At 45.5% G+C, this 15,291-nt stretch overlaps 1 protein-coding gene across 26 annotated transcripts in view; it reads right to left on the bottom strand.

Annotated features, from left to right (window-relative positions):
* Positions 1–15,291, bottom strand: part of NRXN3 (neurexin 3) — a 1,600,055-nt gene that overhangs the window by 1,062,342 nt on the left and 522,422 nt on the right. For all 26 annotated transcript variants that reach the window (XM_046009334.1, XM_046009311.1, XM_046009316.1 and 23 more), the window contains 2 exons: positions 6,662–7,100; positions 2,021–2,404 (listed from right to left, as the gene is read on the bottom strand). In XM_046009334.1, the coding sequence (XP_045865290.1) occupies positions 2,021–2,404; positions 6,662–7,100 (823 nt within the window). The remainder of the gene's footprint in view (positions 1–2,020; positions 2,405–6,661; positions 7,101–15,291) is intronic.

The following is a 15,291-nucleotide window of genomic DNA, read 5'->3' on the forward strand; positions in this document are numbered from 1 at the left end:
TCCTACTCTGCTTGTGCTAGCTTCGAAAATTCAGTGACTGAATTTACATTCCACAAGCCCCAAGACAGTTCTCTCTTCCTCCTTTGCCCCAGTGTGCTGTGTCCTGTTTTTGATCCAGCTGTAAAAAAAAAAAAAAAAAAAAAAAAAAATCTACCGTTCTCTTAAAACACCCCTTAACTAATTATACAGTGGCCCTCACAAAAGCTAGTCCTTGAAAACATCCTTGTCTGGTCATCCAGTCCCTGTTCCAAGTTCGTTCAGGAATCATCCTCATCCCCAGACTCCTGATATTGGACAATTCTGTCCACTGATGGCCTGTAGGGATGAGACCTTGCAGTTCCCACCTTAAGAATCTTCTCTTCCCTCAATCTCCCTGCCTTCCCAGTCCGGTCCACCAACAGTGCCCATGCTGCTACCTTGTATCAATTTTTTATTTATTTATTTGACACAGAGAAAGAGAGAGAGATCACAAGTAGAGCAGTAGGCAGGGAGAGGGGGAAGCAGGCTCCCCGCTAAGCAGAGAGCCCAATGAAGGGCTCGATCCCAGGACCCTGAGACCATGACCCGAGCTGAAGGCAGAGGCTTCCACTGAGCCACCCAGGTGCCCACCTTGTATCATTTTATTACTACTTCTCATAGAGACCTCTCAACTCCTCCCATAAACAAATGATAAACTTCTTGAGAGCAGAACTATGTCTTCTGCATATGGAGTATCTTTTAAGCCACAGAGCTACACTTTTACTAAACACTTGGCAACTATGTAAATTATCTCTTCATATAAAATAGAGGCTGACAACCTATGGACAGCCAGCTTAAAGTCTATAATCTTGGCATATAAAAGAATAAACGAAGCTGGAATTGGACATAGCTTATAGCCCAGAATCTCCTTGCCATGATGCTGCTTCTTTCTACCTTTATCTCTGCCCTTTTCCCAAACTGAACTTCAGTGCAAATACAAGATGCCAACGTGCTGAATGAAAAGGGGCTTCTCCCAGCCTCCTGGACTGGTGCTCCCCTCCTCTTCAGCCACCTCTCACGCCCTTCCCCCTCTTCATGTCACACTCCAGCCCTTGTTGGACTTCCTCAACTGTGACCCAGTTTCTAACCTCTGTCCCTTGGCACATTTCTTTCTTGTGTAAGACACATGCCTTCCTCCAAACCCTTTGTCAAGCTAACTCCTACTCCTGTTTCAAGTCTCAGATTGCAAATTTCTTCCTGAAAGCAGCTTTCTGTGAGCATCCACAGCACGCCAGGTCCCCCTGCAAAGGCCGCCCCCCCCAAATTTCTATTTTCCTTTTAATGATATTTATGACAATAACTACTACTGTAACAATCACTGACATTTATCAAGTCATCATCTAACTCACTTAATCATCACCACTACCTTCTGTGGTAGGTAACTGATTACCCCTATTTTATAGAGGGGGAACCAAGTCTCAAAGATATTGATTACCTTGATCAAGTTCACATCACTCCATAAAGGTCAGATTTCTCACCCAGCCTAGCTCCAGTGTTCATGTCCTTTACCAATACATCATGCTGCCTTCTTACAGAGTTCACCACAAATGTGATTGTTTGTTTCATGACTAAATATTCCAACAGACAGCAACTCCATGAGATCAGGCCTGGGTCTACCTTGTTCGATAGTGTATTTTTAAAGCCTAATCCAAGAGCTAGCATGTAGAAAGTTCCAAAACGCATGAGTTAAATGAATAAATGAAACAGCAGGTTCGTTAGCCCATGCAGAAATCCAAAAGAGAAGTATTCACCTACTCTGGGTAGAAAAAGTCTCATACTTAATCCAAAAAGTATCATGAGCTTGGTAATATTTACTCTAAAGTTTCCCTTTCCAGGATCCAACCCTAGCTCAACAAATTCCTGCATCCAGAGCCAGAAAGAGTATAATCTGGAGAGCAGTGAATGTAACACGGAGAGAACACAGGTAGGTCTATATCGGGACACACCTGCCATACATGATGCCCACCTGGACCTTGCATGCCACCCATGAGGGCCAACTCACCCCTTTCACAGGTCCTTCCCCAGTAGCCAGTGCCCGTGCAGTCGCAGATGAAGCGGTTCCAGCCGTCCTTGCACACAGCGTTGTTCTTGCAGGGGTAGCTATCGCACTGCTTGGCGCTCATCCGCGAACAGGAGGACTTGACGCCTGCAGCGTTCTGCATCTCCGCCAGCTGCCGGATGTTCTTGCTGCGCCCGTCGATGAACAGGTCACGGATGCAGCCCACGTAGCCGTAGTTGAGCATGGCAGTCCAGAGCTCAGTGGGGAGGATGAGACCGGCACGGTTCTCTGGTAGCCCGCCCAGATACATGTCCCCCTCCAGGTCCAGGATCTCACTCTCCCCGCTGGCGGTGAATGGCGTGCGCCTGCTGTTCACTGATATGGTACCTGGGATGGAAGGATGGAAACAGAGTGAGCTAACAGCCCTCAGGGCATCACAGGTGAGGCTGCAAGTCAATGAACCAAATGAAAGGAGCCCGGCAGGTGCGCTGAGAGACTCATGGTACCTGGCCAGGTGAGAACAATGCAAGCAAGGGGGTCAGAGGCTTCCAGACAGTAGAAAGGAAAATGTTTGGCCATTTGGTTCCAGTCTGCTGCTAAGACACTCTCACCGGTAGGAGGATTCAGGACCATCTCAGTGAACGAAAACCTAAGCTGATGTCTTTGCTCTACAGAGTCTCGGCCAGAAGATCACCTACTGAAGAGGTTAAGAGCAGCCCAGCTGCTGCCTGTGTTTAAATCTCAGCTTTACCAGGTACTAGATGTGTAACCCTGAAGATATGATTTCACCTGCCACGGCCTCAATGGCCTCATCTATAAAATGGGAAAATAATTTTCCTCGTAGACCGGCATGATGATTAGATAAGATCTTACTTGTAAACTGCTCCTCAGGGTGTGGGACAGAGTAAGGGTTCTGGAAGTGCTTGCTTGAGTCTTCATCCCTCACTTGCCATGCCCCAAAGGATGGAACTCTCCATGCACTAATACCGTCTATACTGCCATTAGCTACCAGCCCCGCCAGTGAATATTTGGACCATTTCCTTGGAGAAATTTTAACTGGAACATCTTTGTTTATTCACTTAACAAGTATGTACTGCACACCTGTTGTGTCTCTAGTATACTGGCAGGCACAGAGATGAACTTGACAGGTACGTCTCTGCTCTTGTGGTGCTGATATTCCAGAGCAGAGAGACGGAAATTAAACAAATGACTCAATAAGCAAGAGAAACTGGGTAATGGTCCGTACGAAGAAGAGAGAAGAATGGGCAGTAGCGGCCTGTGATTTCTCCTTAAAAATGTACAGTGGGTGAAGGCTTCTCCAGGCAGGGACAGGTACGCTCAAACCACAATGTTGCAAAAGACCCAGCCATGCCAAGTCCAAGGGGAAGAACATGGCAGGCAGGGGGAATGGCACCTACAAAGGCCCCGGGGTAAGCCGGAGTGTGGCTAGAATGGGAGGGCCCGAGATGTGAGCAGGAGACCAGATCAGATGGGCAGACGAGGCACAGCAGCAGAGCCATGGACCCGTCAATGAGACTGTGCAAACCTAGAGCCTGGCCTAGGAACTCGGGACTGGGATTCAAGTCCTAAATGGCCTTCTGACCCTAGGCCAGTCCCCAAGCTACTTTACAGTCCATTTTCCTAAACTATAAAATCAAGGAAACTGTATATGTGCTGCCAAAGCGAGCACTAAAATCAAGGACACTGTAAAATTAAGGTGATATCTGAGCATGATGCCAGAAATCTTAAATTTAATTGGTATTCTTAAAGTGCTTTATTGGTACCAGGATATCTGGGTCTTGCCATTTATCAGGCAGCCTTCACTTCTGCCTGAGTCTCAGTCCCCTGGGCTATGAGAGGGATAGCCTGAAGGACCAAGAAGACCCTGTAAGATCAAGAGTGTGCCGCACACTCATCATTAGAAGACCAGCCTTAGGGGTCTCTGGGAGGGTCATGCCAGCGGCACACGCTTCCCCTACTCTATTCTCAAGGTTTTCCCCTGAAGAAATCAGGGGGAAAACCTTTGCCATTTTTGTTTTTAAAATGGTAGAAACCGGGGCGCCTGGGTGGTTCCGTGTGTTAAAGCCTCTGCCTTCGGCTCAGGTCATGATCCCGGGGTCCTGGGATCGAGACCCACATCAGACTCTCTGCTCAGTGGGTAGCCTGCTTCCTCCTCTCTCTCTGCCTGCCTCTCTGCCTACTTGTGATCTCTGTCAAATAAATAAATAAAATCTTTAAAAAATAAAATAAAATAAAATGGTGGAAACCTACATATCAATCATTCTGTCCTGGTCACCATTGTTAAGTCTGTGTGCGCTTTTCTGGACTTGATCCTCCTAACAATCTCACGAGGGAGGAGCTAACAGGGGCACCATCTCACAAATGAGGACGTTGAAGCTTGCATCTCCTCTCCTCTCCCACTGCTTGCTTTCTCTGCCTTTCACAATCCCACAGAGCTGCTGGATCCCCAACCTGGAAGAGCAGCTTTTGCCAAATAAGGACAGCACTGGGACGGATTGAAACGTTGGAGCCATAAATACATCCTGAGGGAAATCCATCCTCTGAGTGTGTGACCACAACCGTTTTGAAAGCACTTAATCAAGTTTCCAGAACGAGTCCCCCAACCAGGGAGGGATCACCATTCTCCTCCCATGTCAGGCTTCAGCATGAGCAAGGAAGGAGGCACCGCACTCGAGTACGCAAATGTTTTTAGAACTATTCACCCTGGTACATGTTCGTAACTAAAAATATACCAGAAAATACCCTTGTATTTTCTGAAGAAATGAAGTTTAACAGATCATATTAAGTTTGATGTTATGCTGTGTTCATGAGATAAGGATTTGCTTACTCAGCAAATTATTATAGGCATTGATCAAATGTATCAGAATTGGCCAATGTTATAGTTTCCGCATATGAAATTAAAGGCTTCAGAAATCCAGACAGGTTTGCCAAAGATGGACCCACCAATGGTTCTAACAACTAAGTGCCCCACTTGAAAAAGCCATCCGTGCTGGGAATAAACAGAAGTAAACATCTAACAATTTCCCGTGCTCTAGGCCATCCATGACACAGAGAGGTAACCTTGAAGCTGTGTCAGGTCTAGGCTAGCCAATCCTGACACCCATCAACCATAAAGGAACTCCAGAGACCAAAACACACCGTCCTAAAACCAAGAGAAGTGTTTCCCCTATCATTTTAGGATAGCTTTCTGGCTCTGCCCCTGTTGACACTGTATGGGTAAATTTAGAAAGAGAGAGATAAAGATTCAGCCTCCAGAGAAATTAGTTTTTTGTGTCTTTTCTGTTAAAAAAAACACAAACTGTTCATTCTCACTCAACAAGCACATTTAATTTGAAGCCTCTTGGTTCTGATTAGATTTCAGACAATCAATAAAGCATCCTGCTGGGCACTAAACCAGCCAGGGCTACAATCTGCCACCCGTCTGCCCTCTCAGCAGAACCCATCCAGCTCCTCCTAAGGGCAACACTGCCCGTCTCTGTCATCCCTCTCCCTGCGGGATTATGCAGAAAAGCCGCCCCAGGAACGCTCAGCCATTCCCAGCTGCAGCCTTTGGAGGGAACCTATTGCTTTCTATTAGCGGCCAAGTGCGCCAACATGAAAATGTCCAAATGAAAGACTTTTCGTGTTTCCCAGGAGAGAGTCCTTAAAACGACAACAAACACCGCCAAGACCCTTCCTCTTGAGTATAACCCCACCTAAATGGAGAATCAGGAAATCAGTGTGAAATTCAGGTGCTCTAGTTACCACTCTGGGTGACACGTCCTTTCTGATGGCACAAAATGTGACCTTCACTGCCACATGGTCCAGAGAAAGCTAGGCAGACTGTCCAGGCATTCAAAAGCTCCAGACTGTGCGTGTGTGTGTGTGTGTGTGTGTGTGTGTGTGTTTCCTCCCTCTCTGTTACCATTCCACAGTAGCTATGCACTGCCTGGGGCTCACTTGTTTGATCTGCGGCTGCAGAAACAAACAAAGCCATTTAAACCAAATGTAAAGGTTATGAAGAGGAAGGGAGAGTCAGTGAGGTCTGAGCAAAGAGTGAAATATAGGCTCTCGCACCAAAGGAAGGCTTTAAATTGAACATGAACTTCAGGAAAAATCAATTTGCCTTTTCCTTTCTTGTCATAATTTCTCCCTGCAACACGACTCTTGCCAATTACTGAAGGGCGTAGCACTGCATAAACTCTTACACAGTGAAGCTTATCCTACAGAGTAATCACACAATGCAGCATCTGTGATGTCACAGTTGTGTTTCCATGGTGATGAGAAAAAGGAGAAGAAGAAGAGGAGGGGAGAAAAAAAAAAAAACCATCACACCAGTGACATGACAGCCTCTTTGGTAGGAGTGGAAATGCTACTTGTAAAACCGTGCTTGGCTCCAGAGCCTTGGAGCTGTCACTGAGACGGCTGTGCCGTGAGTGACAAGAGAAGGAAGACCACGTGAACTGTCGGCGAGACAAGATATCTTGTTCAGAAACATAATCTTACAACAACCATTAAAAAGAACAGAAAACAGTCAAACACGCATGCAAGTGCAAACACTAAACTAAAGAAATATAAAACTGGGAAACGGACTGAAAAGCTGCAGCTTTCCTCTCTTCTCAGTCCCCACGTGCCTCTTCCTACCTGATCTGCCATCTCGCTGAATGTCCACGTGGTACCATTCCCCATCGTTGGCTTTCTTCTGAGTGGCCTTGACTTTGATGGTGCCTGAGCCCATGTCAAGCAGTAGGTATAGGTTGCCATCGAGGAGTTCTACAGCAAAGAAGTCCACCTTGGTGTTCTTCTGGCTCCGAGTGTCCTTCCTCTCTTGGGGCTTGCCGTGAGTGAAGAGGATCAGGCCGTTGGGCTCAGTGGTGCGAAAGTCAAAGGAGATGGAACCCATGCGTTTGGTGTTCCATTTGGGCAAACTGATGTATGCCTCTGGGGTCTCGAAGTTGATGGGGTCCAGCGTGGCCACATTCTCACACTTGAATACAACTTCACCATAGATTTTCATTTTGGTGTCCCCGATCCGGGCCAGGCGAGACAGCTCCAGACGGATGTCATTATTCTTATAAACAACCTGTCAAAAGCCAAACAAGTGTCACATGAATCAATCTTGCAAAGAGTTACCAGCCACTGCTCACTGGGCACCCAGGAAAAAGGCCAAAGAAGAGGCTTCAGGACACAGTATGTCTGAAACAATATGAGAAATAGGAGCTACGGCATTTGAAAAAGCATCAGGAGAGACCTGTGGGGTACACATAAGCCCTGGAAAAAGCCCTCACATTTCCATTTTATTCCTTTCGGGTTGTCTTCTTCTGGCCAGTTTTTTTGTCAGAAAGTTATACAGTTTTTTCATCAGAAAGTTATACAATACAAGCTTGCAAGCAAAAATCAAGAGAGACTGAGTTTCACGAATACTAATATTTAAACACAAGATATTTACTGAAGTATACTTAGTAAAAGACCAGAAACAACCTAAATGACCATCAACAACAGACCGGCACCTCCCATGATGGACAATCATGTTTGACATGGATGCTTTCCAAGAAATACTGTCAAGTGAAATTAGCAAGGAACATAGAAGTGTGTACTACACTATCATTGTGTTAAGTGTGTGTGTGTGTGTGTGTGTGTGTGTGTGTGTGTGTTGGGGCAGGCATGTGTGTAATATGTATATATGCTCATAAATGCATAAAAAAGTTTTGGAAGGAAACTATAAAATTGTCACTGGGGAATAGGTTTTGTCAGTTTCATATTCAAGAATAAGAGGGTGATTGACTTTTCACAGTGCCCTGTTGCATTGGGTTTTTTCCCACCGTGCACATGTATTACTAAAAGAAAATCATTCAATGTTAGAATTGGTGGGGAAGGAGATCTGTGTTTTTTGCACATGTATGTGCCCTCCATATACATATGGTGGGAGAATAAAAAATTGTGATTTTTGAAACCAGGTGTAATCTACATAAAAGCAGGGATTAATGATATTCCCCCAAATCGGAATTTCAAAGAGGTTTTGCTGTTACTAGAACTGAATTTTGATTGCAGTGCCCTGGGATGGGTCTTGGTCCCCTGATCTCTAAGTAACATCTTTCCAATAAACAGGGAAAACAAATGAAAGGGAAAGGGACTAACACAATTGATTATGGCAATTACTTTGCTATGTGCTTTACATCATCATATTCAAATTCTAAGTCAGGATCCGGATTTCAGCTCAAGTTCTACATCCACTACCTATGAACTGTATGACCTTGGCAGAGTCACTTAACTTCTCTGGATCTCTCTTCCCCTCTAAAAATGGGAACACATGCATAAACGACTTTGCAAGGGTGAAATGAGTTAATACATGTTGAGCACTTGGAATGATACAGAGTAAGGGCACAGAAATCTCAGCTCCTTTGTAAGGAGGTAAGGTAGCTGTTAGTCTCATTTCATCCTTTCCATGACCCCAAAAAAAGATTGTATTATCATCTCCATTTTCAGCAAAATAATAAAACTTAAATACTAAAATAAGTCTTACAATCCATCTCAGTGAAAAAATGGGCCATTTCATTTTGATGCATCATGGATGGGTCATTCTAATACAAACTGTTTAATCCCTAATATCCAGCTATATAATTGTCTCCCTTCTCTTCCCCAGCACCAGGAGAGCATAGCACAGAACCGTTGGCCTTTTAATGTACAACTAATGACAAATAATTGAAAATGCCTCACCTACTACATGACCTTGACAATGGGCCTACCCATCGTCGGTAACACTGAAAATAGCAGTGATACTAATATTTACTGAGCACCTACTACCAGATACCACGCTAAGGATCTAAAGCCTACCGTCCCCCATCAGATGCTGACAACACCCATTTGAGACACCCACCATCATCCCCCCCTTTTACGGATGTAGAAACAGATGTGGAGAGTAGTTAAGGAACCGGTTCACAGCCACGACATCTGGTAACTGGCAGAGCAGGCCTTGAACCCAGGGAATTGGACTCTCACAACCACGTGCTTTACCACTGTGGCTACTCAGAGTGAGGTCCCACTAGCAACACCTGGGAAGCTCATCTTTAACATTACATGGAAAATCATGCAAGTTCAGCTTCCTGACTGTCTCCTCTGAGCACTATTGGACTAACCTTGTGAAAGGCAGGGGGTGGGAGGTTGGGGGAACCAGGAGGTGGGTAATAGGGAGGGCACCTATTGCATGGAGCACTGGGTGTGGTGCAAAAACAATGAATACTGTTACGCTGAAAAGAAATTTAAAAAAAAAAAAAAAGAAAAAGAAAAGCGGAAATACTGCAGGATGCTTAGGCAATCCATCACTCCAGTGAGCCAGAAAAGAAACAAAGTTTAGTGACTGGCAACTTCTCCTTTCTAACCCCAGGATTGCGCCCCGGCATGGGAGAGCTCTCTGTCATAAACAAACTTTGGCTTTCTCTGCATTTGGTTAAATGCCTATGATTAGAACCGCTTGTTAAGATTAATTATTAATATATAACAATAGCTCATCCCAGGGGGGCAAACTGAGACTTGGTTCCACTGAATAATAAATGGATAAAGAACTCAAGCATCCCTACATGAGGCAGGAGAGAAAAAAGAAAAAGCCTTTTATTTTTTTTTTAAAGATTTTATTTATTTATTTGACGCAGAGAGATCACAAGTAGGCAGAGAGGCAGGCAGAGAGAGAGAGAGGGAAGCAGGCTCGCCGCCGAGCGGAGAGCCCGATGCGGGACTCGATCCCAGGACCCTGAGATCATGACCTGAGCCGAAGGCAGCGGCCTAACCCACTGAGCCACCCAGGCACCCCAAGAAAAAGCCTTTTAAAGAGATTCAGGATAGGGGCCCCTGGGTGGCTTAGTCAGTGATGCGTCTGACTCTCGATTCCGGCTCAGGTCTTGATCTTAGGATCCTGAGATCGAGCCCTGCATCAAACTCCACATTCAGTGGGGAATCTGCTTGAGATTCTCTCTCTCTCTCTCTCTCTCTGCCTCTGCCCTCCCACTGCTCAATCTCTCTCTCTTTCCTCAACATAAATAAATAAAATTATTTAAAAGAATAAAAATAAAGTGATGCAGAGTACTGTGAAGAGAGACTCTTTGAGAAAGGTATGCAGCTGAGACTGGGACTCGAGGTAAATCACTACAGTGCAGGTTTCCAGAAGGACACACAGGAGAATCAGGGCCGCACACTGGCCCAAGTACCAGACTTTTCTCAATAGCTCTTTTTTTTTTTTTTTTTTTTTTTAAGATTTTATTTATTTATTTGACAGAGAGAGATCACAAGTAGGCAGAGAGGCAGGCAGAGAGAGAGGAGGAAGCAGGCTCCCTGTGGAGCAGAGAGCCCGATGCGGGGCTCGATCCCAGGACCCTGAGATCATGACCTGAGCCGAAGGCAGCGGCTTAATCCACTGAGCCACCCAGGCGCCCCTCTCAATAGCTCTTTGAAGGTGAGCTCTCTCTCTATTCCACCACTTGGAAATTACTTCTCTATTTATCTGAAGTTTCCTCACCTTTCTTACTGACAGCTGGATAAACTCTCTGAATCCCATTTCAAAGGACATGAACCTCAAAAACCTATACTAGGAACAGCTCCCCTTTTCCCCTGGGGCTATTATCAAGATCGAGAGGGTTGTTATATGCGGCAGAACACAGAAAACTCTACGCCAGTACACAAACCTAGGAAGAAATAATAGCATACCCTTGTCTCCAACGGTGCTGGCATAATGCCAGAAACTGCCTGGCGCATGGCCTAAAGTTCTGTCGAGAACCCCCACCAAGAAGAAAGGGATAAGAGGACAGGGGAGTCTTGTAACCTGGTCTTACAGCCTGGGGGTACTCAACTGGGAAACTCCATGGTTGGCAACCTTGCCTCCCCCACCTGCCTGATGAGGGACCATGGCCAGGACCACAGCCATGCAGAAAGGTACCAGGGCCTTGGGGAGGGCATGGAGGCAAGAGACCCTGCCAGCCCCCCTTACGAGGCAAATTAGTATCTAGTACAGTGTTCTCTGTACAGCTAAAGGCAACTCCCCGACTGATGACTGAAGGAGGAAGAGAAGAGGCATCAAGTGACAGAGAGCAGACTGGGCTGACAAGCTGCCCCAGCAAGGACCAATTAAAGACAACTGGCAGTGACTCCCCAGGAGGGAAGATGTCACAAGACTGAGTGGCAGAGACAGAGTCACAAAGAATGATAAGTTGGTCTGACTACCCCACACACAGGTTTACAAAGACCACCATTTGGACTTATAGCTCATGCCTAGGGGGCCGGGGAGGAGAACAGGTGAGGACAGATTCTCACAGTTGAGACAGACTCTTTCAGAAAAGCTGTACTTCCACGCCTCCAGAATCCCTGATACAAAGGCACACAGGAGCTACATGAGGACTAAGGCAAGATATGAGAGTGGGAACGATGTAACAAAAACAGTTTCCATCTACTGAGCATCTACAATGTGCCTGACCATAAGCAAGAGAAACAGGTAGCCCTAGCTGCATTTTACAGACAGGAGACAGGTCTGTGCCCAAGATCATCTAGCCATTGAGGAGTTAACTAGAACTAAAACCCAGATCTCTTGGACTGTAGTGGGGCAGGGCCACACTCGAGGGGTGGCAGTTTCTAGGCTCTCTGGTGGCCCATGCTTATCCATACAGCAAAAACCCTTAGTCATGCACAAAACCACGCACAACTCCATCCTGTTATACGAACCCGTCACACCTGGTATGTCCCATTCTTCCCCACTCAGGAGTCACCTCGGGGGCTTGTGTCTGAGCTCAAGTGTGGGTGTTTCTGCATCTTTACTCACTGTTTCCCAGGCTACAGTGCTTTCCTCTCCTCTCCTGGTGCCCCTTCACCAGGACCCACATCCAAACCCACTCCAGGCCCTCTCTGGCTACTCTGGTCCTTGCTGATCCCACCATGTGACAAACTCAGAAACCTTCCACTGCCTGTCGGTGATGCAGCTGTCTTCCTACTGCCCAGACCACTTGCCCTGATCGGAAAAGGAGGGACTCTTCTAACGTACATGATGTGCCTTGTATAGGAAACTCATTCGTGGCACTGCAGTTAGATGGCAGGTCCACGAGAATAAATCTAGGGGGCAGACACAGTCCGCAATCACAGAGGTGCTTCTCTTCCTCTCTCTTCCATCTTCTCCTAGACCACTGTGTGCTCGGCTCCCTGAGAACACGTTTGTATGCATTCTGCTGTAATGCCACATCCCTCTGCACTCCAGTGAATTAGAAGGAATGAGAGGATGTGGGCTTGTGTCCTGCAGTGCCCAGATGGCCTCTTGGTACCATTTCTCCTGCACAGGAATAGGAGACCACCACCTGGCTTCTTTTTTTCCCTCTTGTTTTTTTAATTTTTTTTAATTTTATTTAAAAGATTTTTTTATTTATTTGACAGAGAAAGAGAGATCACAAGTAGGCAGAGTGGCAGGCAGAGAGAGAGGAGGAAGCAGGCTCCCCACGGAGCAGAGAGCCCAATGTGGGGCTTGATCCCAGGGCCCTGGGATCATGACCTGAGCCGAAAGCAGAGGCTTTAACCCACTGAGCCACCCAGGTGCCCCCCCCTTGTTTTTCTAAAGCATCATCAATCCTCTATGGGCCTACATAAAGGGCAATTTCAGTAAAAACCGCCAGATCAGCTTCTAAGACCATCATTTATAGGTCCGTGACTTGATGCCTGAGCACCATTGCTCTGATCCAGATCAGTGGAGAACAGCTGAAATTCAGGATGCTGGGGGACACTCTCTGAAGTGTCTAGGCTGAACAAAACAGAACGGTGAGGGGCCAGGGTCAGGGTGCCTTGATATGGAACTGCCTTGATATGTTGACTACAGATCCCAATAAACCCTTTCAGCTTTATATCTATGTGTTTAACAGTTTACATATGACAAGCCAAAGACAAAGATGTAGTTATTTCCCACCGGAAAAAAATCCATTGACAATAGATGATAATAAAATGAGCTTTTTCTCTTTAGCTTCCTGGATAGTGCAGCTTCTAGATAAATCTTCGGGCTAATCTCATTACTGTGTAACATTCCTACTCAGGGTAAAGACATAAATAAGAAGCATTTTTTAAAGAATCTGGCTCCTAGGGCCGCTACAGAATCACACATCCTGCTTTCTCTGCCCTACTTCCCCTCTGACCTTCAGGCAACTGTTATCTCTGGTCTGTGAATCCCTCCCTATGAACTGTCTGCTCCATTCCTCTGTCACTCAAAACACTCCACCTTGTTTCCTTTAAATAAGCACAGGTTCCATCTTTTCAACAGACCTCAAACACCCTATCACCAAAAATTATGCACCGCACCTTTTAAAATCTGAACTAGCATCTCCTTGTACAGGTGCTTAATAATTGCTCATGTCTGCATTAAATTAGGTGCTGGACTCAAGGGGTTAAGATAATAGGCCTCAAGGGCTCACTCACTGGGGCTGGGCCCTGCACCACCGGTGCTGGCTATGTGACCTTGGATAAAACAGTTAACTTGTCTCAGTGTCTTTCCCCATAGAACTATGGAAAGCACTTCTCACTTCACAGGGTTGAAAGAAATAAAGAAGGTAATGCTGTTGTACACAGAAATACTGGACACAGTTCCTGCCCTTCATAATAAGCACTCAACAAATGGGAGTTATCTAATAGTTGTCTACAAACAACTATTCATTTTGTTATTTTCTGTGAAAAGCTAGAACTAAGTCAACAGACAGGATAGCCTGACATGAAGCAATTTTAGGAAAAAAAGATTTTCTCTGAGCATAAGTTCTAAGGTCACTGTCTATTCAAGAGACAGTGTTCAAACTAGTGATGGACTGGATTTAAGAAACTCTAAAGTAGAAAAAAATAAAAATAAATCAAAAGATAAAAATAAAAATAAGTATATATATATATACACACACATAATTGCCCAATGTGGCATTTATAATATATATAAATGCCTGATGGCAGCCATTCCTTGTTTCCCTTACTCTCCCTCTTCCTCTCTCACACACACAGCCCCATCATACACACGCACAGCTTTTGGATTCATTATCATTCACATCTTCTGTCAGAATGTACCACTGACTCAACTCCAGCAGTGAAGTCCAAACACAAATGGGACAGCAGATGGTCCTCCTCGCTTCCAAAGTCAGAAGAGCCTAGTATCTGGCATGGCCAGGGCCACATCTGCATCTACATCTGCTCCCAAGGGGCAGTGAACTAACTGTGAGTTACAGCTAACATCAAAGCTGAGGCTCGAAGCCCCACCTGCTACCTACCACAGACATGACCACGTTCATTCTTTGTAGTCTATGAACAATGGGCAGGATCCACCAAAAATCAACACTAAGCACCAGAGATGGAAAATGAGAACTGAGTTACAGGCTTACAAAGACAGTAGTAGAATGCTGACAATTAATCAAATGTTTCCAATGTTGAGTGATTCAACACCACGGGTCAAATCAAACATATCCTCAAGTGGCATCTCACAAGGGTTCACCAGTTTATTATCTCCAATCTGTGGTCCCGTTTGTAAAAGAGCGTCCAGGAGAAGAGACAAGGGACACATGGCAAGGTGGAGAGACAGAAACAATCCAGGCAAACTGATGCTGAATCACCGGAGTCCACAGACCTTCCCACGTTTTGAAAAAAGCTTCTGGTCATCTGGGCATCCAGGCACTCAACCAGAGAGAGAGAAAGCTATGGGTCAGTTACTCTGTCCTCAGGAATCAAAAAGCCATGGTTTCCAACCTAAGAGCCTTGCTAATAAGTCTGGTCATTACCACTTGTGCTCAAGACTTAAACACATATTTGTCCGATGGCTTCTTTGCGAAATGGAAATAATTAGGTTGATGCTCAGTTAGAGATGGAGACACTAAGATGTCAAGAAAGATTTCCAACCTTTAACACAATCACAGTAAAGGTAAAGGTCTAAATTTTATTCAATTAAGAGAACTTTTGAGGACTTTATTCAGTTAAAAAGGCTGATCAGGAACAGGCCACAATAGGTTCACATATCCCATAAAAAATAATCCCAGCCAATCAAGTTTTGGGGGGGTATCTGGGATACTATACAGACTTCGTTTATTGTGAGAACCATGTTGGCAGATATGTATTTCCGTTCTTCTTCCTCACAGGTGGTATTCATTGCTAACTGATGTCATTTTATCTTACTCTCTAGCCCATTCAACCCAGATGGAGTCTCAGAATCCTTCTCAAGGCAGTGCTCTAGGAAGTTACTGCGAGTCACTGAGAGGTGTAACTTGATGTGAACCTATTCTCCATCCCAACACTCT

Source organism: Meles meles, chromosome 6, assembly GCF_922984935.1.
Source record: "Meles meles chromosome 6, mMelMel3.1 paternal haplotype, whole genome shotgun sequence".
Classification (NCBI taxonomy): Eukaryota; Metazoa; Chordata; class Mammalia; order Carnivora; family Mustelidae; genus Meles; species Meles meles.